Genomic DNA, 27,495 nt, shown 5'->3' on the forward strand with positions numbered 1-27,495 from the left:
GATTTGAAGCTATCATCACAGAGATAATACTTGCACTTTCTGCTGTTCTAGAATTAGCTACCTGTTTCCCTGCTAGACTGCAGACCCAGCTCGCAGATCAGGAACTTGGATGCAAGCAAGCGTTTGACAAATGAGTGCCCCCCAACAGTCCATTCACTTCCGTTAATAACTTCATTTGCTTCTCGTACCAATCCCAAGGTAAGACAGTAGCTGACATTTAGTCAGCACTTCCAGTGTGCGTTATTTCTTTTAACCTCATGAACACACCATTCCATGGGGACTATTATCATCCCCATGTAACAGAAGAAGAAACTGAGGCTCAGCGCAGCTCAGTGACTCGCCCAAGATCGGGCAACTAGTAATTGGCAGAGCCAGGATTCCAGCTCAAGGTATATGACAGCAGAGCCCTCATTGCTGACTCCAGGGCCACAGTGTCGGTTGTACAGATAGGGAAACTGAGGGCCGGGACGGGGCACTGGCTTGTGTCCGCGGAGCCGCGGCTACTGGGGGGGGGAAGGTCCCGCTTCACACCTGCCCTTCCTCCTTTAGGTAGCGGGGTGCCACTGAGGGGTTGTGGGGGTAGGGCCACAAGCCGCAGCCCCGCCCCATAAGGTATGTAAAGCGGCGGGAGAAGCGCGTAACTCCCCACCAACCCCACGGGCACCTTGGCAACACGGCAACGGCGCAGACTGGGGGGGCAGGAAGTGCGACACCCGGTGGGAGGGACGAATAGGCGACACCTACCAATGGGAGCGCCGAGCCCGCGTTCGCCCCGCCCCGAAGGAGCCGCCGCGCCCGCCTTTCTGCTTTGGCCGCCAGCAGTGGGGGCTGCACCAGGGTATCGCGGTGGGTAATCTGGGCGCAGGGCCGCGAGGCTGCCGGGGATGGAAGAGGGCCGTGCAGAGAGGCGACGGAGGACGGAAGGTGGGGGTCAGGCCCCGGGGTCGGCCCGTGTCTGTGCCGGAGTGTGGCGCTGGGGGCCCGGGAGCTTGGGACTCCTCATTTCCTGATGAGGGAACAGGCCCAGAGAGGGGCAGGAAGGCCAGTAGGCTGGAACCTAGTGCCCCGGACACACAGACGTTGTTAAATCGTAGTATTAGGTGCAAAAGTCGGTTTAATCCTAATATTAGGTGCCAAAGCAAAATACAGAATTCTGCCTGAACAGAATACGGAAAATATGGTCTTCACGGACCACCTCTCGGTTACTCGCCGCCATCTGTGCTTGTGCTGTCTGTCGTGTTACAGAAATCCTTACTTTGTACAAGTCCACAGTCTCGTATTTTAAAGCCCCGAGGCTAGGAGCGCTCAGAATCTCCAATTTTTCGGATTTTTGAAAGGAATATGATGCATATATTCGATGTGATGTCATACCTTCATTGGGGTCTGGGGCAGCTTCTTGTAATCAAATACACGAATATTTTCACAGCTGAATGTGTGCCTCTTTACGCCAAAGGAGATAAAGAACGGCCAGAAATAGTCTCATCTTAGGTCAGATCAGGTTTTCAAACTTAAAGGATTGGGTTTTAAGAGCTTTTTTTAGATTTGAGAATTGTAGGCAAGGGATCCCTGCCGGTGAAGGATCATGATTGAGTTGTTGCCTCCTATCTCTGGCTTACCTGGACAGGGGGTGCTACCGTTCCTGAACTCTGCTTATGTTTTGCCACCCCCATGTCCATCACTAATTCTGTGCATTGCCCTGTGCCTTCAGTCTGTTTCCTCATCTGTAAAATGGGGTCAGTAATGCTTCCGTCCTCAGGTTCTGGCGAGGATGGAATGAGACTGCAGGGAAGCGCTCACCCTATGCCTCGCCCATGGCTCAAATGGTGACGGTTGAGATCTACTTGTTGCACAGACTTTTCTGTGTTTTAATTATTTGTGTAGGCAGTTAACCATGGTTAACCTCTGCTACCCAGTCGCTCTCCACGACTGCCTCCTGTACATAAACAGGCCTATCTGTATCTATTCTCTTCTCCTTTCCCCCAAATTATAGCCTTCTATGCTGTTCTATAGTTGGTTCTTATTAGCATTTATATTGGCTGTTATGTAACATATTTACACCATTTCTTCTTTTTTTAATCAAGATAGGTAACATTTCTATAAAAATGTTGGCAGTGTAAGTTTGAAGGATAAGCACAAAAGGAACACCCATATACTCACCATCAAGTTAAGAAATAGAATATTATCATATCCCGAAAGCCCCAGAGGAATCCTTTCTTCCCCTCACGGAAGAGGACCACTGCCCTGAGTACTGTGTTACTCATTCCCTTGTTTTTCTTTGTGGTTTTTACTACGTATCTGTAATGACTGCCACATACGGTTTCACTAGGTTTTGAATTTCATACAGGATCCTCATACATATATCTGTGTGCCTTTATTTTTGCATAAAATTACATATATGAGATGCATCCACGGTGATATGAATAGCTCTACATCACCTTCATTGCTTCCTTGCTATTTCGAATTCCAGGGTTTGATTATAAATGCTTTACGTAGACATTCCTCAACTGATCGTAATGGATACTTTTGCCAGATTTTTGCTACCGTGTGGTGCGTTTATAAGCATATTTCCTGGGGCAGTTGTAGAAAAGTTTCTCTAAATTGTATACCGAATAGTGGCTTTCTGGGGATACCCAAATTTGCCAGCAATATCGAATGGTCTCAGGTGGTTCATAAGAGTTTACCCCCCACCAGCAGTGGCCATTCTTCAGAACTTTTGCCTATCTGGCGATGAGTAAGACATTGGTCACTGTGGTTTGAATACTCATTTGCCTGATGACCTCAAGACTGAGCAGCTTTTAATATATTTATTAATCATTTGTGCATCCTCTTTGAAAATTTCTCTTGCTTATTTTTCTCTTGCCGTTGTCTTCCCCTTACTGATTTGTAGGAATTCATTACATATTCTGAGTATGAATCTTCTGTGGCTTCAGTGTGTTTCATATGCTTTCCAGTTTGTAGCTTGTCTCCTCTCCCCCCACCCCCAAGTATTTTTGGTGAACAGAGCTTCTTAATTTTAACAAAGTGGGATTTATCCGTATATTCCTTTATGGTTTGTGCTTTTTGTATCTTTTATTATTATTATTATTATTATTATTATTATTATTATTATTGTATCTTTTAAAGAAATCCTTCCCTGCCTTTGGCTCATAAAGAATGTTCTGTATTGTCACCCAAAGTTTTATAGTTTTTTCTTTCTTACAACCTGACTCCTCAAAAGTTTTTTGTGCATAGTGTGAGGTGAAGGTTGAGTTCTCTGTTTTTTCACATAAGGGTAATCCGTTGTCCTGGCCTATCTTTTATTGAAGAGCTTGCTTTGATCCAGAGTTCCGTTTCTCCAACGTGTCAAGTATCCATATCTGTGTGCGTTTCTGTGTCTGGGTTCTCTTGTTCTGTCCGCTGGTCTTATTTGGTCTGTGTGTATAGTATTTTCGCACATTATTCATTACTCTAGCTTTAAAATAAGCCACTACCTGGTAGGACAAGTCCTCCTGTCTTTACTTCTCCCAGAATGGCTTTGCTGTTTGCCTTTATGTGTTCCCTGTAAATTTTGGAATCATCTTGTCGAATTACACACAGACACACATAGCCTGTTGGGATTTTGATCAGAATCGTGTCGGGTCAGTTGCCTTGGACCAATTTGGATTCGAAAGTGATCGCTTTCAATATTCCATCCTTAAGTATTATGTTTACCATAGGTTTTTGTAGATAGCATTTAGTAGATAAAGGAAGTTTCCTGCAATTCTAAGTTTGTTAAGATTATTTACTATGAGTGACTGTTGAATTTAATTAATCATAGTTTATGAATCTGTTAAGATGGTTGTCAGCTTTTTCTTCTGTATTCCGTTAATATGGTGACTCACACTGATTGATTTTTTCAGCTTTATGAAATATTATTGACATATGACATTCGATTGATTTTCACATCTTAAACCGTTGAGGGGATAAACCCAATTAGTCACTGTGTAGTATCCTTTCTATGTTGCTAGATTCAATTAATAATGATCGAAAGATACTGGCCATTTTATTTTCCTTTCTTTTGAAGCCTTGGCTAGGTTTTAATGCCCAACTTATGTCAGCCTTATCAGGGAGGGTTTGCTCTTTTGCAGGCCCTGGGATAGTTTTGGGACATTTGAAATCACTTGCTTCCAGAATGTTTGGTAGGGCTTCTTGATAAAACCATCTGGATCTGAATTTTCCTTTGTGGGAAGATGGACTTCCCACAGAATGAATGTTCAGTGGTTATAAAACTTGTTGATTTTCAGATAATTTATTAGTTGGTTTTGTATGGCTTTCCTGTAACTTTGCATATATTTACAACTTGAGATTATTGTTAGGTTGTTTATGTCTTTTTTTAAAATATGTTTGTATCCTCAATTAGTTCCCCTTTTTCATGCCAAATAGTGTTTATTTGTCAGTCTTCTCTCTCTTGGAAAATCTTGTCAGAGGTTGGTCGCTTTTATTACGTTTTGTTTTTTTTTTTTTCAAAAAATAATTTTGGTTTTGTTGATCTCAAGTGTACATTAATTTCATTGTTTTCTGCTCTTTATTATTCACTTTCTTTAACTTTTTTTGGATTTAATTTGCTGTTGGATTTAATGTTGCTGATCCCAGGGATAGGAAATAAACTTTGGCAGGACACAGTGACTGGCTGGATCTGAGGGTGGGGGAGGAGGATCAGATTTGGACGCTCAGGCCTGTGGTTGTGTGACTGTGTGGACTCCCCCCCCGCCCCCCGCCAAATCAGAAGATTCGTGAAGAGGACTCAGGCAAAGAAAAAGGTTGAGAATGGGGGAAGGAGAAGATGAGCCCAACTTAGGACCTTTTGAGGTTGAGTTACCACTGAGCTGTTCTCGAGGCTATCTAACAGGCAGTCTGAGAAACTGGTCCTGTGCTCCTGTGTCTTCCCACCCCTGAGGTCCAGCTGATGTGCCTTTTAAAAAGAGCAGTGAGCAGCAACTAACCTTTTTGCGTCTCTCCTACATGCCAGCTCCTTGGCAAACCTCTGGTAGTCATATCTCATTTAAACAGCATCTTCTGTCTTAAAGATAGCTTTTTGTTATCCCCATTTTATAGCTGAAAAGACTGAGGCCGAGGGAGAGGAAGCTTGTTAGGTAGAAATGTTTTTGTGCTGTATTTGCCGAAGGGAACAGCAGATTTCTTGGCAGATCATGGCATCGCCTGAAGTGAATGTTAAACCCTCAAAATTCTAGGCCCCTTGGCCGTCAGAACCTCCAGGAACGGGGCCCGGGAATCTGTATTTTTCACGCGCAGGTTCGATGATTCTCGAGATCAAGCAGGTCTGGCAAACACCCATCTCAACACCACCTGCCGATTTCTAAACCCACGCTGCTTGCCGCCGCATGGTGCCACCTCTCCGTGGCAAGAGCAGGCCGTTTGATCAGGACTCGTGCAATGCTTTTATCAGCTCTGATCTTTGTGGTTTGTGGAAAGATAACGTTTTAGTAGAGAGCAAGAGATTGAAAAAGCACCCCATGGTGACAGTTGTTTCATTAGTGGTTTGGGAGATGAGAAGGAAACTAGTACTGGTTAAGCGCTTACTAGCAGTTCTTTAGGCAGTGAACACTGCTCTAAGTCGAGCGTGAGAAAATGGGGCCTCAGCTGCCTTTATCCAAGGTCATAGATCTGCTAAGTGTCTGAACCAAGTTTCAGACCCAGAATTGTCTAGGAGTAAATAGAGGTAACGTTTACATAGTGTTTAGCCTGTTACCCGGCTTTTATTATGTATTAACTCACTGAGTGGAGTTAATTCCATGGAGGACATTTCTATCCTTAGTCTCATAGATCAGAGACGGAAGTGCACAGGAGGTCAAGTTACCCGATTCTACACACTTAGGTGGTAGAGCAGGCCGGGTCCAGGCGTGCTGGCTGGTTCCAGAACCCATGCTTCTGCCCACCTGCTGGGACTAGTCTTCTTGCCCCTGACCCCTGTCCTTTCCTTTCGGGCCATTCGGCAGGATGCCCTTGATTTTGAGAACTGTAACAAATGTCTAGCCGTGAATGTAAGTTAGTACACAGCGCAGAACTTGGCTTTCGGAACACGCCCAGAGGTGACTGGGTTTCCTTTGCTTCTTTTCTTAGCTCTTTCGCACCCGCAGGGCGGTACCAGGAGGGCGGGTGTCATGACTGACGTCCACCGGCGATTCCTCCAGTTGCTGATGACTCACGGAGTGCTGGAGGAGTGGGATGTTCGGCGTCTGCAGAAGCACTGCTATCGGGTCCATGACCGTGAGTACCGTCTCCCAGGTCCCAGGATGCCCCCGGAACCGTGTGATCGGGGCCGAGACGCGGGTATCAAACCACGGAGCCAGCCAAGCAATACACCTCACCTGGGCGCTCACGTCTCTCACACAGTCTCATGCCCGCCTGTGTGTTTCTCATCTCATCTTCCACTCTTTACTTTTTATTTTTTGATGTAAATCTGACATTTAGCCCAGGGGATAGGAATTTGGACTTTGAAGCCGTATAGTTGGGGCTCACACCAAGGCTCCAGTATCTTCTCCAACTTGAGTCTCTTCATCTCTCTAGTGAGGACAATTCATCATCCTTGACACTTTAGGGAGGTTCAGAGGATTAAGAGACAAGATGCGTACGAAGCGCCTGGCCCCTCGGAAGGTGCTCATTTGGCTGTCGATGGTCAGAGGGCGGCTTAGCACAGTGGGTCAGAGCGTAGCCTGGGACTCAGCCAAACCTGGAGATGGTGCCGCCCTGCCCTGGGCCAGCTGTGGCCATTTGGAGCATCGTCTCAGTGGGCTGCCGAGACAGGAGGTAAGACAAGACACACAAAGCATTCAGGGGCTGGGCCCGGCCGAGTTGTCGGTAACTGGAAGTCACAGCAGAAACAACAGGATCAATGCTGGCAGGTCAATAAAATCAATACTAGTAGCTCAGGTTGAGCTGAGTGTCAGTATGGGTGGATCCTGTTGAGTGAAAAAGAAAGTGGCTAAATTATACTTACTGTATGATGTCACTGTGCTAAGCTTTTTGTAAAACTTAACGATGTTTTTTTAAAGATTTTATTTATTTGAGAGAGAGAGAGAAGAGTGTGAACACGTGATGAGCCAGGGGAGGGGCAGAGGGAGAAGCAGACTCCCCACTGAGCAGAGAGCCTGACGCGGCGCTCGATCCCAGGACCCTGGGATCATGACCTGAGCCGAAGGCAGATGATGAACCGACTGAGCCACCCAGGCACCCAACTGAACGATTTTTGTTGTTCGTGAATACAAACACCTGCATGTAAGAAAAATAAGGGTGGACCAGAAGGATACGTAACACACTTGTGAGGTGCTTGCCTTTGGGAAGAGATCGAAGGACACGGTCATCTTTATTGTATTTTGTTCTTTTATCAAAGAGCGAATTGAAGCAAGCAGGGCATTTGTAGTGTGATCTGATGACCATCACTTCCCACGAATGGAAGTGCAGGTGTTTGTTTATATTCTGTGCTTTTGTCTTTCTGTGTTTTCAATTTTCGAAAGAAGAGTGGAAAGCACATAGAGGTGAGCCAGCCAAGAGGGGTGAGGAAAGGCGTGCGGGGCCCCAGGTTTATGGGTGAAGGCCCATGAGAAGAGGGGCGTGTGGAGAAGCGCCATCGGTGGCATGGCCAAGGCAGGAGCCACGTTCGAGAGAGGTGAAGGGGAGGGATGGGAGCAGGACGGGCGAGGCGGTGAGTGCAGAGACAGACACTCTTCCACGATGTGCAGAAGGGAGACGCGAGGCGGTGTGTCAGGGCAGAGGCAGGTTGGGAGGGACTGGCCCCTCGGGGTAGCCCCCGTAAAACGCCGGGAGCTTGCTGCGAGGCGCTGAATGAAGTGCTTGCGGGGATTCTACAGTAAGGAAACTGGGGAACCTTGTTCGATCCCGTGTATCCAAACTTGGTTGACCTACACCTGACGTACTTTGGGAAGTCCCAGACAGGAAGATATGATACGTGGGAACAGATGTATTCTTTTGGTGTGTGGAGCAGGGAGAACCCACAGTATGTACACCAGAATAATGGGGTTTCTTTTGTACTTCATTCTGGGGACAGTGCAGATGTCTGGAAGGGCTTGAAACAGGAAAGGGCCATAATTAGTGCTGTTAGGAAACCGTCCTTCTGGTGAAAACGTAACTGCTCTACTTGGGTGCACGGGGTGGCTAGAGGTCTTCGGTAAGGGCCTCCTTTATGGGAGAGGAGTAGTACACCTGCCAAGCCAGCCGCCCTTGCTCCTTAAAAAGCACCACACGGTTTTCAGCCTCGCCCTCAGAATGCTCCAGTGAAGGGCATAAGAGTGTTTTTCTTAGTCTTTTATCTATATGACAGTTCACCCCCCTCCCCTTCAGTTTCTCATGCAAGTCCTAAATGTGGGCTTTAATGCTAATGGGGAAGTTTCGTAGCTCACTGCAAGGAGCCATATGGTGCCTTAGTACTAAGAATGAAAGTGTTTTTGCCTTTGTTTGACCTTTAAAGTTGTTATGACCTAATTTAGGAAAGTCCTGTAGAATATATCTAGGAATTAATTTACTCTTCACGCTTGAGGTGCCGTATCCATGCGTCAAGATATCAAGACATGGTTATGGCTAGGGTAATCAGGATAGAGCTGGAGTTTGTTTTCCCCTACCCTTCATTTAAAAAAAAATACTTTTTCTCAAGCATTATTGTTATTTTAGAGATTTTAAAACGAGAAGTGATGGAAAGAAATGATCTCAGATTAAGCAAATACTTATAAGACCCAACATCATTAATCTGTCTTTGGAAGAGATGCCCAGGAAAGTCCCCTTTTAGGAACTGGAAACGTGTTCAGCATCTAAGATAATTACGAAATAGAGGAGTAGTTGAATTTGTGGGTTATTCTGACTGTGGTTTCCCATGGCCTCTTGTCCAGCTTATCAAACATGCTTCCTATTCTGGGCTCTGGTTCCAGCTCTTCTTACCGTCATGAAGCTGGAAGCAAAGCCCCCAGTTCTCTGGGCTAGTGAGAGTTCAGGTTTTGTTGTGACGCTCTGGCGTAAAGCCTTGGGCCTGGGCTCTCTGAGTGGCACTGAGGGCCTGTGTGCTCTCCGAGGGCATCTGAGGTGGTGAGCTGGAGCTTGTGAACGTGCGTGTGGTCACCCAGCACCTCTTGCTGTGGCCTCGTGGGGGCCAGGCCCCTGTGCTGGGGAGTGTTGACACCAAGACAAAGCTTTTGCTTCGCCTTGGGTTTCATGAATCATGCAGACACAGAATCATATGATTCCGGTATAAGCCTCCTCTGATGGAAGTAGGTACAGGAAGCCGAGGGAGTGGTGGCTAAGAAGACTTGCATTTGAGGATTTCCACTTTTGACCAAGATCGAGTAACAGGGACCAATTTGCCTTCCTGTATGAAACAATTAAAAATAAATGAAACAATGGACATTAGTCCGTGAAGGACAGTGAATCCTTGAGAAACAGGCAGTGAAGGTTTCTCCCTGCCCAGTGTTGTCTTTTCCAGTACCTCCTCTCCAGTTCTCTGGACAGTCGCTGGATGTCCAGTAACTCAGCTCAGTTCTGACACTGTTTACCTGGAGTTAGCCTCAGATCCCACAGTTAAAGGGGTTCAGCCCCACCAGGCTGCCCCCACTTCAGATGCCAGTCTCAAGTCCGGGCCTCCAGTGCTTCTGACCGACCGGCTATAAATCAGGTCTTCTGGCCCACCCCTCAGGTTCAGTGATTGGCTAGACTGGCTCAGAGAACTCAGGAAAACCCTTGACTTGCATTGCTAGCCTATTATAAAGGATACAGCTCAGGAACAGCCAAAGGGAGAGATGCATAGGGCAGGGTATGGGGGGCAGGGGCAGCACTCTTTCTGGGTGCTCCATCCTTCTAGTACCTTGATGTGTTCATCCCAGTGGATCTCCAAATGCCATCATTTGGGAGTTTTTGTGGAGCTTTCATGACACATGCGTGATTGATTAAATCATTGGCCATTGGTGATTAACTCTGTGTGTAGTCCCTCTGCCCTTCCCAGAGTTGGGGATGGGGTGAAAGTTCCAAGCTTCTAATCAAGGCTTGGTCTTTCTGGCAACCAACCCCCCCATCCTTTAGGTACCTGCCAAGAGTTGCCTCATTAGAGCAAAACACTTCTGTCACCCTTGTCACTCAGGAAATTCCAAGAGTTTTAGGAGTTCTGTGCCAGGAACCGGGGATGACGACCAAGTTTTTTTTTCCCCCCAAATATGTTTTTTACAGCACAGGCGAAAACAGAATGAGCACTCCAGTTGCCTCAGCTCACTGCCTGAGCATTTTCAGGCCATGGCGCAGGGGAAACCCAAGCCGAGCTAAACAGACTGTCTGAGCTGAGGGGATGGAGGATGAGAGCTCAAGGAGACCAAAGCGTTTGCGGGTCAGAGCAGGAGAAGGGGTGTGCAGAGAGGTGGAGTCGGGCGCCTCTCCCCACTCCCTGGCGGGGACCCAGCTACGGACAGATACACAGGGAGCTGCCCAAGGCCAGGCAAAGATGCAGGTGAAAGGATTAACAGAGAATCGGTGCCGATGTTCACAGTACCTGCTGCAGGTAGAGTGGCTTTGCTGGGGAGTTCTACCAAGCGTTTAAGGAAGAAGTGCTACCAGTCCCACCCATACTCGTCCAGAGAATTGAAAAGAGGGAGCACTTCCCAACTCATTCTTCGAGGCCTGCATTATCCCGATACCAAAACCAGACAGAGACATTGCAAGGAGAGAAATCTGAAGACCGAGATCCTTCGTGAATATAGATGCTAAAATTCTAAGCACAATTTTAGCAAATCTAATCCAGCAATATATGGAAAAGGTTGATATAATATGACCAAAGTGGGGTTTAGCCCAAGAATGCAGGGTTGGTTTAATATTTGAAAATCAATCCATGTGGTTTATTTACTGTATTAACAGACTAAAAAAGAAACACCATATGGTCATCTCGGTAGTGCAGAAAAAGCATTTGACAAAATCTGGTATCTCTCCTGGCGTGATGCAGCAGAAGTTTCATTCAGGAAACTGGAGATCCTAAGGATCAGGGGAGATGCAGGTTTCCAGGGCCTTGTGGCTTAGAGCAGGAGAGAGGACTCAACTATCTGCACAGAGTTAAAAAAATCTAACATCTATTCTCAATAAAATCCCTCAGCCAGGTAACAAAAGAAGGGAGATTCTTTAACCCGATAGAGAGAGTCTGTGTAAAACCTGCAGCTAACATACTTCACTGTGAAGACGGAATACTTTACCCTAATATCAGGAGGAAGACAGGAGTGTCCATTCTAATCACTGCCGTTCCAGCCAGTGCACTTTGGCCAAGAAAAAAAAAAGTCATTCAGTTTGGAAAGGAAAAAGTAGAACTGTCCATTGAAAGACATGATCATCTATGTAGAAAATCTGATGGATCTTCAAAAAACCTACTCTAGCTAATAAGTGGGTTTAGTAAAGTGGCAAGATACAAGATCAGTATCCAGAAATCCATTGTATTTCTGTATGCTCACAGTGAATCATCAGAAATTGCAATTTTAAAAAGCACTGTTCATAATAGCATCAAAAAGTATGAAATACTTAGAAACAAATGTGATAAAACTTTGTAAGCCCTGTACTCTGAAATGTATAAAATATTGCTAAGAGAGGTCAAAGAAGTTCTAAATAAATGGAGGGTCATACAGTGCTCATGGGCTGGAAAGCTCAATTTGTTAAGATATCTGTTCTCAAACTGATCCAAAGATCCAACTGAATCCCAATCAAATCCCAGCGGGGCTTGTTGTAGAAATTGACAAACTGATTCTGAAATTCACATGGAAGGGTAAAGGATCTAGAAAAATCAAAACTATTTTGAAAAAGACAATCAAATTTGGAGGATTAACACTGAGTAATTAAAGTTAATTAAGAGTAACCTGATCTTAAGACATGTGATATAGCTATCCTATTGAGACAGTGTGGTATATGGCATAACGATAAACTCACAGATCACTGGACTAGAACAGAGAGTCTAGAAATAAACCCACACATAGGTGGACAGCTAAGTTTTGACAGAAATGTAAAGGCAATTCAGTGGAGATAATTGTTTCAAAAAATGATGCTGGAATAATTGGATACCCTTTTATTTTATTTTGTTTTGTATTTTATTATTTTATTTATTTATTTATTTATTTTTATTTTAAAGATTTTATTTTTAAGCAATCCCTACACCCAGTGAGGGGTTTGAACTCACAACCCCGAGATCAAGAGTCATGTGCTCCACTGACCAGAAGGTGCCCTGGATACCCCATATTTTAAAAAATGAACCTCGAGCCATGCTTTGCACCATATACAAAAATTAACTCAAAATGAATCATAAACCTCAATGTAAAACCTGAAACTATAACACTTCTAGAAGAAAATGTAGAAGAAAACCTTTGCGACCTTAGGTTAGGCAAAGATTTCTTTGATATAACACAAAGATGTGATCCATAAGAGTACAAGTTGATAAATTGGACTTCAGAATGAAAAACCTCTCTTTAAAATACACTAGGATAAAAAGACAAGCAAAATACTGGGAGAAAATATTGCAAATCATATATCCAGTAAAGTGTTTGCATCCAAAATATATAGAGAACTCCCCAATTCAACAGTTAGAAAACATACAACTGAAAAAAAATGGGCAAAAGACTTGAACAGACACTACACCAAAGAAGATATATAGATGGCCAATAAGTACACAAAAAGTGCTCAGCTTCATTAGGGAAATGCACACTAAAACCAGAGTGAGGTACACGACATGCTCGTGGCTAAAATTGAGAAGACTGCATACGGAGTATTGACGAGAAAATAGAGGAACTGGAACTCCACCTGTCGGAATCTAAAATGGTATAGTCATTTTGAAAAAACATGGGCATTTTCATGACACAGCCATTTCTGTTTCAAGTAGTTGTTTTTAGACTCAAGAGAAATGAAGATACATGTCTGCACAAAGGCTTGTACCTAAATGTTCAGAGTAGGTTTGCTTGTAATGGCTGCAAACAGGAAACACCTAGCTGTCCATCAACAGGCAAACCGATAAACGGGCTGTGGGCTGATCCATCTGATGGAATACTACTCAGCAGTAAAAAGGAGTGAGCTGGGGCTACCAGCTCCTGTATGAATGAATGTCAACGTGGTTATATGCTGAGTGGAAGAAGCGAGGCAAAGGGGATTATGTGCTGTAGGAATCCGTTAACATACAGTCCTAGACAGCGTGTACTTGGGTGGAGTGACAGGTCAGTGATGGCCTGGGGATGGCGTAGGGGAGGGTGGTGAGGGGTGAGATAGAGATTACAGAGAGGCACGAAGGGGTGTATTCGTTTGTCAAAGCCTATTAAATTGTGCTCTTTAAATAGGTACAGTTCATTGGATGTCAATTATATCTCACCAAAGCTGTTTTTTAAAAAAAATCCTGAATTTAAAGCCACTTTGCTACTCAGTAGCTGTATAACCTTGGTCAAGTTGCTAAACCTTCCGTTTTCCTAGCTGTGAAGCGGGGCTGGAGATATCTGGCACCCGGGGTTATTTGTGAAGATTATGAATGTGATGTGTAGCGTGTGCCTAAAGCTTGTATGTGTCCAAGATGGCAAAATGTAGGGGATAATCAGATTCACACAATAGAGCTCATTCTCTTGGTCTGGTGAGGCCCTGAGTCATCTGTGTGGGCCTCTAAGAAGATAGATGTAGCAACCAGCAAATAGAGCGTTTCTGTCCCATATCCAGGGTTTACCCAGAGGAGCGCCTTCCTTGAAGTCTGACTCACAAGAGAGTTGGGAAGTAGTTATGTAGTAGTCAGGTAGCCATGGAAAGTTTCTTCGGTTCAGTTTCCTGGAAAACAGAACAAACACGGAAGCCTGAATCCTGAAGCCTTCACAAGTGGCCCAAGGTCCTTTTGTCACGGAATGGTGTTGCTCAGCACGGGGTTTGAGGGTGCCCCAAACCAGAGCCTGACTCTTGCTTGGCCCCTTTATTTCATTTCTCACGAGGTGTTACTAAACAGAAGCCAAGGTCGCCATAGCCCCAAGTTGCATGGCAACGATTCCGATTTCCAGACCTTGTTAAAATGTTTTTGGGTCTGGTCTTTTGTTTTTGGATTGAACAGGTTGGGTTTTTAGGGAATCACCGGGTCCAGCCTCCCAGCACCCAGCCGCTTCTCACGTTGGCTCCGGCCCCCCCACTGCCAAATGCTGCCCTCCGAATCAGCGGCATATTCGCTGAGGGCCTTCCTTGCCTGAAGCTCCTTGGGGAGCCTTTTCAACTTATTTTTTATTTTGAAATAATTCCAAACTCACAGGAAAGCTGTAAGAATAGTACAAGGAACTATTTTCCCCCTGGATCATTCGAGAGTTACCAATTTGAAGTTCCATCACCACTAAATTCTTTAGGGAATGTGTCCTTCTAGCAAAGACATTCTCCTAAATCGTCATGGGATAACCATTCAAATCAGGACATTAACACTGATAATAGCACTGCCTTCTCATCAGCAGACCCCACTAGAGTTTTCCAGTTGTCTCAGTACCGTCTCCCGTAACCAAGGATCTGCCACAGGGACACATGTCACAGTTATGTACGTTTCTTTAGGTGCCTTCGCTGGGAATCATTCCTCAGCCTTTTCCTTGACTTTTATGACGTTGACGTTTTTGAAGATTACAGGTTAATTACTGAGTAGAACAGAGCTGATGGAAATTTGATGTGAGCCACATAGATAAATGAAAGTTTTCTGGGGGCCACCGTAAAAGAGGTAGAAGGAAACAGGTGTAATTAATATCCCAAATAATATCATTTCAACCTGTAATGGCTATAAAAAATGATTCATGAGATCTTTTCCATTTTCTAATATCACGGCTTCGAAATCCAGGATGTATTTTGCACTTGGGACGCGTCTGAATTTGGACGCGCCACGTTGTGAGCGCCAAGCTGCCCTGGGCCCGGTGGCGGCTGCTGTCGGACGGCAGAGCTGTAGGCTGTCCCTCAGTTCAGGTTTGTCTGCTGCTTCCTCCCGATTCAGTTATGGGTATGCTCTTTACTTTGCAGAAGTGACGCAGAAGCCGTGTTCTCTCTGCATGCTGTCTGGTGGTGAACGGTGTTGGTGAAGACGGTGTCTCCACTGTAAAGTTACTTCTTCCTGTGTGCTTAGGAAGTATTTTGCAGGGCGGTTCTCTGAGGCAAAGTAAATATCCCACTTGTACCTGCTAGCTCGAGCATCCGGTGGGGTGTCTTCCCTGACTTCGTTTATTTTGTAATGGTTGCCAGCTTGCTGCGCGGTACTGTTCTAGACGCCCTGCGCTCGCATTTTGTAATTCATGGTGCTTGTTGTTACGTGTTCATGTTAGCGGGTTTTTCAATTATCTGCAGTTCTAAGGACAAATTGGGTAAAATATCTCAAATTTTAGCTTAAAACAAATGAAGATCTGACATGATTTCAGGGGGCAGAATAAATACGACGGTGTTCAAGCAAAAAAACCAGTTAACTGAACTGCACGTACCAAAAATAGATTGGTGAGCAGAGTAGGACAGGAACACTGGGGTCTGACAGGTATTTTCCGTGTTTGTCAGACCTTCTACCTGCCTTCCCCGTGGCTCTGTTTTTGTCCTGCTGAGGCGCAGGGCTCCTTCTGCCCCGCCGCCTTGGTGCCCCGTCGGGATCCCTGCATATCATTAGGTGGCGTGCGTTACTGGTGAGTCACCGCGATGTGGTTGACACTTTGGCGTAGTGTTCCATCCTGTGTGTGGTCGTGAGTGTCTTCTCTTTCCAGGGAGGACTCTGTGATCATTCGAAGCTGACTCCCAACCAGTTTTCCCCCTGTTTTTAATGATTTCATTGCGTATTTGTCCCCTTTGGCTGCGAGGAACATTAATAAGCTTGCCACTGCCCCAGCCCGCCTGCCGTCCCCGTTAATCTGGGAGGGGGATTAGGGATGTGATCATAACTGAAACGTGGCAGGAATTTAGCATGAAAAGTCACCCCTACAATGTAACTGGGTGAATTTTTTGAACATACAGAATTCCATAATGGGCGGCTGTTTCATGCTTCGACAGGACTCTGGGCTCAGCAAGCTCCGTAACCATGAGGAAGCAAACATTGCTTTCACGGCCCTGGCTCCCGAAGGACTCGGGTCCAAATCCCAGGCCGCTCTTGACTGTGTGCATCGCAGCCCCCAGGGTGGGACGGACCCCGGTGGCCAGCGCAGATTTCCTCTCTCCTGAGCGTGGACATCATTGGTTTGGGGTTGCCTTTTCTACTGGATCCCAAGCACGAGGGAGGTGCTGTGTGGCCAGTGGAGGCCCGGGAGGAATTCTTCCACAGGACTGTCACAGAGGCCTCCGGCAAGAGCAGGGAAGCAATTTTTTTTTTTTTGGCAGACAGAGTTCTAGTCAGGGACTTGGGGAAGTTCTTTCAGTTTCCAAGTGTCAGCTTTCTGTTTTCAAAAGGAAATCTTAGTCGCGAGGGTTAAACAGGGAAACTTCCATTATGTGCTGGTACGAGTGCTTCCTGGTGCATGTTCAGTACGTGCTCCTCGCTGCCCCTTCCTTCCTGTGTGACCCTTCCCGTGTCATCTGACCCTGCATCCTGGGGATGGGGTGTGGGGGTAGTAGCTATCAGAAGTTCCATAGCGCTGATACGTAACATGATCGAGACCGTAGAGCTGAATTTCTGGTGCTGGCATTGTCTCCTCAAATCCAGAAAGTGTGGTCCCTATGTCCTAGCGGAAGGAAGTCACAAGTGTGGGTGTGGAGCTGGGCAGGGGCCTTGTGGGCAGGCAGGAGGCCCACGTGATGGGGGTGTAGCGTGAGGGGGCACATGCTGGGATCACGAAGGAGTGTGGCTGAGGGTGACGGAGCCCCCAGTGGCTGTGCGGAGGGGGGTGCCAGGAGCTGGCCCTGTTCCGGCTGTGTATGGGGGGCAGGGGTAGGGGGCTACGGTGGGTCTCCCAGGAGACCGTGGGAAGCCGGGCCACACTCCAGGGATGAGCAGAATTGGCCAGAGTGGCCAGAGTCTCCCATCACAGCACCACAGGCCTGCACACACCGTTCTGCCCCCTCGTTCACACTCCCGGGAGCGGGGCCCTGAGCTGAGGCTTGGTGTGGACCTGAACGAAGACCGCCCGAAGGGGGCTAGGCAGAGGTGTTTGTCCGAGCAGCTGTGGCAAGGGAGGCAGTCCCCTCACTTGTGTTTCGGCAGAGACCCAGTGGCAGGCGGGGGAGTGGGAGAGAATGGCAGGCGTCGGGTGTGCCGGCCTGGAGGCGGGGGGCCGGTTAACCAGAAGCAGGACATCCCGCGGTTGGTGAGGGGAGCGTATTCGGCTTTCTCTGGCCGGTCCTACGTTGGAAGCAGGAAGCAAGAACTGGGCAAGTCGTCAGTTACAAATCACGTCCTGGTCCTCTTGCGCCGGTTACCACGGGGCTATGGTCAGGCTTCCGCGACTGGTAGCTAGAGGCCGCGGTCTGGCTTCTAGGTGGCGGGCTGGCTCCCGGGCTGGTTACTGTACATGAGGGGCTGCTTCTCTGGGCTGGTGGCTGCGGTTTGTGGGTCAGAGTCCTGTTCTTACGCGTGGTCTGTTCCTGGGCTGTATACGTCTTTTTCTTGCACTTTCCCGATGTTGCTTTTCTTTTTTTCTTTCTTTCTTTTTTTTTTTTAACAAATCAAAGGTTTGCGGCAGCCTTGCATCAAGCAAGTCTGTCGGTGCCTTTTTTCCAACAACGTGCTTCATGTCTCTGTGTCACATTCTGGTCCTTCTTGGCAGTATTTCAAACGTTTTCATATATTTGTTACCGTGGTCTGGGACCCAGGTGACAATTCGCTGAAAGCTCAGATGATGATTAGCATTTTTAGCAAGCATGTATTTTTCAATGAAGGTACGTGCATTGTTTTTTCAGACATGATGCCCTTGCATATTTAATAGACGACAGGGTAGCGTAAGTGGAACTTTTATGGGCACCGGGAAGCCAGAACATTCGCTTGACTCGCTTCACTGTGGTCCTGCTTGATTGTGCTGGTTTGGAATGGAGCCCGAGCTATCTCTGAGCTATGTCTGCACTCAGTCTCTCAGAAGAATGAGTGTGACACAGTCCCTTCCTTGAGTTATTCGCAGCCCACAGCCTCTTATCTGGTGGTCAGGGAACAGAGTGGCCCCATTAGTCATTGAGTCTCTTTATGGCAGGGTCTCAGCCCACATCAGGATTAGAAAACCGGGGACAGTCCGTGGTATCTAGCTGACGGATACAGTATGTTTGCCCTATAGTGTTTTAACAATTAATGACCATGTTAAAAAACAAACCAACCGGGAGATTTCTGATAAAAATCCGAAGATTGGGTACGTGGCTGAAGCGGAGTAGTCCTGCTGCTCTCGGCGGGATGCATGTCCTCCACGTCACCCACTGCGTCCGCTCTTGTCCCCATCTGGGCTTCTGCCTGGCCTCCGTGGGCATCCGATTGAGTCAGGACCAACAAGCTTGGCTCAGCTGAAACCCGGGGAGGAGGAAGCTCACACGCCAGGGATAAAGCAGAGCCGCTTTGCTCCTAGCGGGTGGGCGGTCAGCCCCGCACACCCCTTCCTCTGCTCCCGGAGGTTCCCTGGGGGGCTTGGGAGGGTGGGAGTGAGGGCCGCCTCTCGTCTCAACGGTCGATGGCCCACCTGTGTTCGAAGGCTGAGATGAAGTGAAAGGCACATTAATAGCATCAACAGTCAAGTTCTGCTGAAAGTGGCTTAGTTTTCTGTGATGACTCACATTGTAATTCAGCATGCCACCTGCCCCAGCACCGTAGTGACAGGAGACACCACTGCTCAGTTGCCGACTGGAGCACTGACCCACGGAGCTCTGGCAAGGGGCCTGGCCAATTGGTGGGTTTACTGCCACACAGAGACAGTAGGCGCTCGACCCGTCACCACCCCGGCAGTGCTGTCGTAGGTCGTAGGGCCCTTGGTGCCTGTGGCCGAGATGCAGGAACTGTGCCAAGCAGTGTGAGAGAAATTTTATGTACTGCCATTTGAAGGAAGGCCCAAAAAGCAGACTTTCTAACTAAAGTCAGACGAAAAAAAAAAAGGTCTCTCTGTATTTGGAAACAGCTCTCTAAGCAACAGATTTAAGAACAGTCTGTTATTCAAAGCCTGTCTGCCCCCCTTACCATCAGAGGTCTGAGCTCACCCGCCTTGTCACGGGGCATGGCCATTTTTCTCTTTCTGGATTCAGAAGCCTGAGGGTGAAGGCATCAGGTCACACTGTTGGTGAGGATTGAGATTTTTGTTTTTACCCTTAAATGGGAGAAGTCAAACAGAAAAGTAGAGTAATACAACGAAGCCCATTGCCCAGCTAAAATGGCAACTCATGACTAATCCTGTTTTATCTACACATCTCCTACCTACTTAGCCCATATTATTTTGAAGTAATTCTCATTGTTGCGTGTCTCAGCAAAACTTCTTTGTTTCAATGAATGCTCAAGTCCTTTTGTCACCAGACCCCAAACTAAAGGCCAGACATCGCATTTCCAGTCTGCACCTTGTCCCTCGCTGGCCCTGTGGTCTTGGGTAAGCCCTTAAGCTCCGTGACCCTTGGTGTCCTCGGCAGAAGCGCCCAGACCGTGCTGTATCCCGGCTCGCCTCCGTGGTTGTTCACGAGGCTCTGATGAGGTCACGAGGGGGTGGAAGCGGGGTACACGGTGAACTGACGCACAGATACAGAGAATTACTTATCGCACGTATTTGCCACATGAAAGAGCGCTCCCTCCCTGCTCTTCCAGCGCCGTTCACTGGCCAGACTTTGGAAGTGGCACGGTTGTCCATGCCCGTCTTTCTTCCACATAGCCGAACGTCCAGACAGTCCTTCTCCCGGGCAGTTGACGGGAAGGTCGCAGGCCAAGATGTGATGCCTTATACAAGCTCTCCGGCCCCGTGTCCCTGCCCGCCAGCCTTTCCCAGCCCCAGGGCGGGGGGCTCTCTCTGCCCAGTGTGCCCCAGCGCCCGTGTCCAATCCGGGGCCTGGCCTGCCCTGTCCTCAGTGCCGTGCTCAGGTGGACCGCCCGGCTGGCCCCATCAGATGAGAGGCCTGTCACAGGGCGAGTTGGCCCACAAGTGGGTTTGGTCCCTAGGGGTCTTATTTTTTGCTGTTATTTCCTCTGCCTAAAAATACCATTTTCTATCTATAGTTGCCTAGTTTGGAACAAAACTATTTGTTGCTCTGAAGTTAGGGCAGCAGACTTCCTGACCGCCTGCCACCCAAGTGTGTGGTGAGCCCCAGGGTCCAGTAGTCTTCTGGGAAGCAGGGACCGTGATTAGCAAGAAGAGGTTTGTTGGTTAAACCAAAACGGACAGAAAAAGCAGTCTCAAAATGAAGCAGCCCCGCTTGTCAGAGGAGCGGTGTCCCCTCTCGTGTGGTGCCGCCCTGGCCCGTGGACTGCGCTGAGCCCCCTTTCTTTAATTGTCCCATTAGACGGGTATTTCCTGCTAAAGAAAGAACTGATCTGTCCTCTCCTGGGCCTTGGCCTCTCGGCCCCCCACATGGCAGGGTGCGTGTTCCCAGAGAACACTCGCTCCGTTCCGCTGAGGCTCTGTGGCTTCGTGCACCGGAGCTTGGGCTGTGGGGTCAGGCCGGCCTGGGCGCGCTTGCTAAGCGATGGGGACTGTCCGCAAGCCTCTTGTGTGTCACGATGGTATTCGTGACGCGCAGTGTCTGGTAGTGATGACGTGAAGCAGGCGAGTTAGCAGTGCCCGGCACGCACACCGGTGGATTACAGCCGCACATTGTAGGCTCGCTGTTGGTAGCCCGTCTCGAGCAGGTTTGCCCGGCCCACAAGGAAGGCCCAGGGACACCCTGCTCCCAAGGAGAGGGGACCCAGGGGGCTCCTACGATCCGCAGACCTCTGCTTGGTTGGGACGTGGTGCCGCGTGCCCTGGTCCGGGGGTTACCTGCTCTCTGAGAAGAGACAGTGGTGGTGGGTCCGGGGCCTTGCCCGCTGCTTCTTGGAGCTGGTCCTCCCACGGTGCTGGCTGCAGGTCCGTGGTGTCGAAGGACCCAGTCCCTGATCCAGCTCAACCTGCAAAAAAGCTGGTAACTTCGGTACTTAGCTGAAGCCTGTCTTTTTTCTCAATGGGTTTGGGGTTCTGAAGGGAGGAGTGATGTTATTAATTCATTCTCCTAAGTCATCAACCTGGCGGGACTAAGACTGGAAGTAACACCTCGGAAGTGTGTGGTTCAGCCTTTTATCTCACGCACTTTATCATGACCATGGCCTTACAGGATATTGGGGCCCAAGGGCTCCTCCGACCCTCCTCTGGCCCAGGGTGTTCATACAGATCTGCAGACTGGAGCTCCACAGGGGCTTCGGGAGCAGGGCAGGGGGTGGAGGCACGGCCATGAAAACCACTCCTCAGAAGACTGGAGGTCGGGAAGCGCCGGTCCGGTGTGCCCTTGACATTTGATGGGCCCGTCAGGGAGCTTGGTAGCAAGCAAACGACCTCAGTTCTGGCCGACTTTAAAAGAACTGTGTTGGAAGGGCACTGGGGACAGGGGCACACAGGACTGGTTGACAGCCAGGGGCCAGGCTGGGGAATGGGCAGGACCCGGAGGGCACCAGGACACGGGATGACTTTCTGGCCAAAGCCTTCTTCCTACCTTCCCACCTCGAGCTCTCCTTTTGTCCCTTCCTAGATGGAGAGTGTCCGTCCGATAGGCTGAGCATGGGGTCTGGGGCCATTCCTCCTGACCTCAGATATGGTCCCTTCAGCTTCCTGCCTTCCGGTTCTCTGGATGTGGGTATCTGGAATTATTCTCCTCCCCAAATCACACATATAGGGGAAAGACCAAAAAACAAAAGGCTAAGATCTGGTTAGAGATGGCAATGGCTATCGGCAATCAAATGTTACCAGAAGACTCCAGGTGTGGGGCGGCCAGATTGGGAACTGGAGCAGCCAAGCGATCGGGGAAGGCAGTGCTTGGGAGCTGCAGGAGGCCAGGCATGGGAACCTTCCCTCAGCTGGTCTGGTCAGAGAGGTGTGCCCGGGAGGGGACGTGTCCAGCACGCCGGGGGAGTGGGAGGCTGGGGGGTTGGAGCCAGGGGTGGCGCTAGAGAGAGGGTCAGAGGGATGTGTTCTAGACTCGTGAAGTTGGAGGTGAGGCAGTGGGTGGCCTTCAGGGATGAGACAAAGGGCGAGACTCACGTGGGGTCCCCCAGAAAGGCGGGGTGGGACTGGCTTAGCCCTCGGCACCGTGCTGTGCCCCCAAAACTCCAGTCGGGTCGGGGTGTTCCTGAATACGAGGGAAGTGTATTCTCAGTAACGAGTACGAAGGAGGTAGTTTGGCACAGGGCGTGAGAAACACGCACGGTGTCAGCACCGGGCAGGGCCGCGGACGTGCCCTTGCCCTAGGAAGCCGTGTGGTCAGAGATGGTGAGGCGAGGGAGCGTGGGCTTGAGCAGGTGGCTGGTTTCTGCAAGGACGGCCGCAGTAGGAAGTGGGTGTTTTTGTTTTTGTTTTTGTTTTTTGTCTTTTTGGGTTTTTTGTTCAGTGAAAACACTCATGTTTCTGAAAATTGAGAGTGGACGACACGGCGGAGGGGCGGGAGCGGGGGAAGCGCGGAGGGGCTGTTAGCTCACCTCCATGCAGACGAGGTACCTGGAAAGTCCGCCGTCTTGGAGTGTTTGTGATCTGCCCACAGGGTACATTTTTCTGAACGACACCCAAGAGTGGCCTTTTCGGTGGAAAATGTGCATTATCACTTTCAGAGGGAGGCGGGACTTGCCATTGTGTCATATTGGGTGGACGGAGCGGCTCCTGCCCACGAAGAGCCCTGTCACCCACCTCCAGGCGGTGAGAGGCGGCTCCCGAAGGCCCAACTGCCGTGCAGCCGGCTTCCCAGGGTCAGGAGCTCTGCGGCAGAAGGGCTTCCCGCCCGCCGAGAAGCTTCCTGGCCACCCTGCACAAGCCCAGGTCCCCACGTCACGCATGGCCATCTGTGTGGCAGAGGAAGGATGGCAAAGGCCCTGTGTACTGGGGGCTCCAGAGAACCTTTCATGGAAAAAAGTGCTATTTGAGTCGCTTCCGTAACGAGTAGGCAGAAATGGGGGTGAGGAGGAGGGAGGCATTTCGGAAAGGAAGGGCGCAAGTGGAGGCAGGAAGTACCACCTGGGCCGCCTCTGCTCCCAGGCACTCAGCAGCTGGGGCCACATCCCATCATCGTTCTGTCCTCGCCGTTTGTCCCATGTCCATGCACCACCTATTTATTACTACTGATTTTTTATTTAAAGGGCTTTTTTTTTTTTTTAACAACTTAAATTTACTTAAAAAAGGAAGATTTGATCCCTGCTGTGATTTGGGTGTTAATATTATTGTCCTGGTCTTTGTCATTAGCTTTTCTGGGCCCCCTCTGCCTGTGTCAGAATTGTCCCTTGCATGCCTCACATGCCTGTGAACCTTCACTGCCACCAGCGTGACTGGTCATTTTTTTTTAAACTTCAGCTCCTTAGGTACACAAGGAGCTCAGAAATCTCTCTCTCTGTAGGAAGTTAAACACAGATCAAGTGCCTGGGCTGACCCCTTCATCTGTGTCTCCCTCCTAGCAATGGCCTTAGCCATCAGCTTGGTGGGTACCCTTCCAGGCCTTTCTCCTGCAGTATTTCATTGGTTTTATTGTTGTTTTTTAACATAAGTGGTATCATATTGTCTGTTGTTATACTGGCTTCTTCTCCTCATAAATCTTGTGAAATTATTTCAATAAGTTAAAACAGTAATAAAGACTTCTTGTTGAAAAAAGTATCACAGTACACAAAAGGGTAATTCCAAGACGCAGAGCTGACCGTATCCTTTCTCTGCTTCTGGCTCTGAAAGGCTCCCCATTGCCACCTCCCCTGGGCTGCAGGGCCTTGCCCTGCCTCCCGCTGCAGCCTCACTGGCCCCTGGACCTCTTCCATCCCCAGCTCCCCTGCACACGGGGACGGTGATGGCTCCCCGGGTTCTGTATGGACCCCTCGTCTATGGACTGGTGGCCCCGGGCAGCACGGAGGTGGGATAGCATGCAGACCGGAGCCCGGCCTTGGCCATGCTGCCAGGCTCCCCACTGCTCACTGTGCCCGGGGTGCAGTGTGGGCATGTCAGCCCCCGTGCATCTGGGCCTCGCCACCGAGCTGGAGGAGGACGCTGGTGCCTGCCTCAGACAGCTGCTGGCAGGATGGACTAATGACCTGAAAGTGCTCGGTGCAGGGCCTCTTCCGGGGCCGGGGGTGCGCTCAGTGTGAGTTGGTGCTCTTTCCCTGGTCTGATTATTTAGTTAGACTTCACCGCTGCCCGCTGCCCCCTGCCCCGCAGCCCCTGGGCCCAGCACGCAGGCTGGCACGGGAGTGTTCAGTGTGTGTCTGGATGGCGGATAAAGGGAAGAAGGTATAGAGACAGACCCAGCACGGGTGAGGCTGTGCAGGGACAGCCTCCGCTTGGGGAAGCGTGTAGAGAGCAGCACAGTGTGGGGGGGAGGGGCAGCAGGGGGCAGCAGGTGGGGGCTTCCAGCAAGGACAGGAAGAGCTGGGCAGGCTCAAGACACCATTTTGCCGGCCTTCCTGCTCACAGCACCTTCCTGTCTGAATACTCGAGGAAAGAAGAAGCCACACGATTGGCATTGACCCAGGGGGCCTGGGCCTTTACCTGCTCCTGGCCTTGCTGTCACGGGCTCAGGTGGATGGAATGACTAGACAGCCACACTTTCCTGATGCCCATCGCCCACCCAGCGCCCCGGCCCATTTCTCTCCAGGCACTGGCGCCGTGGAGGAGTTGGAGGACTTTATCAACAACATTAACAGTGTCTTGGAGTCCTTGTATATTGAGATAAAGAAAGGAGCCACCGAAGATGATGGGAGACCCGTTTATGCGCTGGTGAGTGCACGCTGGCGCCCTCTTGCGGTGTCCGTGAGGAACTGTGGTGGGTGGAGGTGGAGGTGGAGGTGGAGGTGCCCCCGCCCCAGCAGCCCTGCAGTGGGGGACACAGACTCAGCCCAGCATGGCCGCCCTGCCCTGCCCGGGTCACCGGCGCTGCTATCAGTGTCCTTTGCCGCGATCGGGGATGGGGGCGCGGTTACCTCCGTGCTCACTTCGCTGTCCCCCATGGAGCCCCTTGCCCAAGACAGGGCAGCATGTGTTAGGCTTGGTTTTGTCTGTTGACAGTTCAACATAAGAAGTCCCCTCAAATGTGTGCAACACTAGGATTGAAGGGTGGAAAGTGATTTTTCATTTGGAATGAGACATGGATGCTGTGGGAAGGAAGAATGTGGCGCTGGGACTGAGAGCCCTCTGGGCCTCCTGTTGGGCTCCGGTGGCCCTCCTGGCCAGGGAGTAAGGGGAGAGACAGGTGGCGGAGCAGACAATGCCCCCACCCACGCCAGGGCACCGGTGTAGGCCCATCCAAGGAGGCCAGGCTCCCCCCAGCCAGGCCCACCCAGAGAGGGGCACTGGCCAGGGACTCCCACGCTCTTCCAGGACAAAAGGGTTGTGGCATCAAATAACTCTGGGAATGCTGAATTAAATCGGTAAATCAGATTTGTTTACTGCTGGACTTCTCAGTGCCTTTTGCATGTGAAGCTCCATTAAGCGTGCAGACGAGCCCCCATCCGGAGTTTGGAAGATACTGCACAAACTTTGGAGTTCTAAAGCTCCCCGAGAAGCAGACGTGCTGACTGAGCTCGAGCTTGAACGTAGGACTGGCCACAGATCCAGCCCTGTGGCTGGCAGGGCCTGGACCCCAGTGCTCAGTGGCCATCGAGGGGCCCGGCCTGACTGCCACGCTGACCTCTTTTGTAGGTGAATCTGGCGACGACGTCTGTTTCCAAAATGGCCTCAGATTTTGCAGAGAATGAGCTGGATCTGTTCAGAAAGGCTGTAAGTACAGTAGCTCCTGTTTATCGGCAGGGCTTCTTATGGGAAACTCGCTGTCTTCAATCATCAGAAATGGAAACCGTCATCTTGGAGGGTGACCTTGGCTGCCCCAGGGGCCACGTGCAGGGGGGTCACTGAGCAGGGCGCCACGGCTGCCCGGGAAGGAAGAACTTCTCTAGGTTTGAACCGGATTGGTTGTGCCCCAGGCTTCTGGGTGTGCGATGCAGGTGAACGGGGATTACTGCCTGGTGCTCGCAGCACGGTCCAGACCCGCAGCAGCAGCAGCAGGGAGCTTGCTAGAAAGGCCAAATCCCAGTCCCCCCGCCCCCCGCCCCGGACTGTTGAATCTGGGTCTGCATTGTAATGAGCCGCCCTGAGGGCACGTTTCCCCATCCACGTTTGAGAGGCGCTGCTCTGCCTCCCCAGCATCAGAGCCGTTGGCTCAGCCCTCCTGTCACTCAGCCGGCCGCACACCTGGCCGCCGCAGTGGTTCTCGGTCGTGAGTGCACCGTCGGATAACCGGGCGGTAAAGAGTTGAGACGTTCTGGCCTCCTCCAGGTCTGGCGAATCCAAGTCTCTGACGACTAGTCCGAGAATCGTTCCTTCCTGAGCCTCCTCTGGTGACCGTTAGCCCCCGAGCGTGCCTGCTTCCGGGCCCACCGTGGCTTTGCGGTCCCGGCCTTCCTGCCTCCAGCTTGCCCCTGAGCCCTGATGTCCTGCCCCCGTGTGAGGAGGAGGGTGCCACCTCCTGATGCATCCGTTCCTCAGCTGCTCTGCTTTCAGGGAGGTGGGGGGCGAGAGAGGACTCTTGATTTGGAGGCATTAAGGTCGTTCATGGGGCATGTCACAGGGTGAGCATGGAGTCAAAAGGATTGGCCGTGGTTACGGCTTTTGGTGCTGGTTAGGAAACCGGCTTCCTGAAGAATCGTCCCACCCAGAGCCCGGTTCTGCCTGCAACGTGGTACCTGCTGTTTCTTTCAGTTGGAACTGATTATTGACTCCGACACTGGCTTTGCATCTTCCACAAATATTTTGAACCTGGTGGATCAGCTCAAAGGCAAGAAGATGAGGAAGAAGGAGGCGGAGCAGGTGCTGCAGAAGTTTGTACAAAACAAATGGCTCATCGAGGTCAGTGTCACGTTATTCCAGGCCTTTCGCTTAGACGCTGGCCCGTAAGGAGCCGAGAGGACGGGTGGGCAGGGGCCGGAGAGGAGCTGGGGCTCTCCGGGAAGGGACCAGACGGTGTAGACGTTCCCATTGCTAGACCCGTGGCTGCTTCTGTTGGCTGGAGCAGAGCAGATGTTTCTGGTCTTTTCCCACAGAAGGCAGCAGCGCTGCCAGGAACCCGAGGCTGACCAGCCGCGCTGGCCCCTGACCTCGGCCGAGTCCCCAAGCACTCAGGTCAGCCCTCCACTTCCTCACTTGGTGGTCGGAGCCGTGGCTGGAGGCCGAGCTCGTGGTGAGGCGCTGCTGCACTTCCCTTCCCGGGAGAGCCTGCCTCTGGTTCCCAGAGCTGTGGTGCTGGGTCCTTGCTCCCGTGGGGGGTTGTCCCCGCAAAGTGGCAGTGAGTGCTTCCCTGGCTGCAGAGGCTACGGGGCCGAGGGCAGGGGTGCTGGGACCCCCGGGCACGATCGTGCCCACTGCGGCCTCAGGTTCTCCTGCAGCCCCGTGATGACAG

The 27,495-nt window shown here is 50.2% G+C and overlaps 1 protein-coding gene across 2 annotated transcripts in view; it reads left to right on the forward strand.

Moving 5' to 3' along the window:
• Nucleotides 1-708: 708 nt before the first annotated feature.
• The window catches only part of NSMCE1 (NSE1 component of SMC5/6 complex), a 30,158-nt gene continuing 3,371 nt past the window's right edge, over nucleotides 709-27,495 (forward strand). The window contains exons 1-5 of one of the 2 annotated variants that reach the window (XM_087869390.1): nucleotides 709-846; nucleotides 6,100-6,246; nucleotides 24,700-24,821; nucleotides 25,743-25,820; nucleotides 26,799-26,945. In XM_087869390.1, the coding sequence (XP_087725516.1) occupies nucleotides 747-846; nucleotides 6,100-6,246; nucleotides 24,700-24,821; nucleotides 25,743-25,820; nucleotides 26,799-26,945 (594 nt within the window). In that variant the 5' untranslated portion in view covers nucleotides 709-746. Of the gene's footprint in view, nucleotides 925-6,099; nucleotides 6,247-24,699; nucleotides 24,822-25,742; nucleotides 25,821-26,798; nucleotides 26,946-27,495 lie in introns of both variants that reach the window. The other variant, XM_045775237.2, reaches the window with a different exon arrangement.

Source organism: Ursus americanus, chromosome 2 (assembly GCF_024610735.1).
Source record: "Ursus americanus isolate L20-20 chromosome 2, mUrsAme1.1.p, whole genome shotgun sequence".
Taxonomy (NCBI): domain Eukaryota; kingdom Metazoa; phylum Chordata; class Mammalia; order Carnivora; family Ursidae; genus Ursus; species Ursus americanus.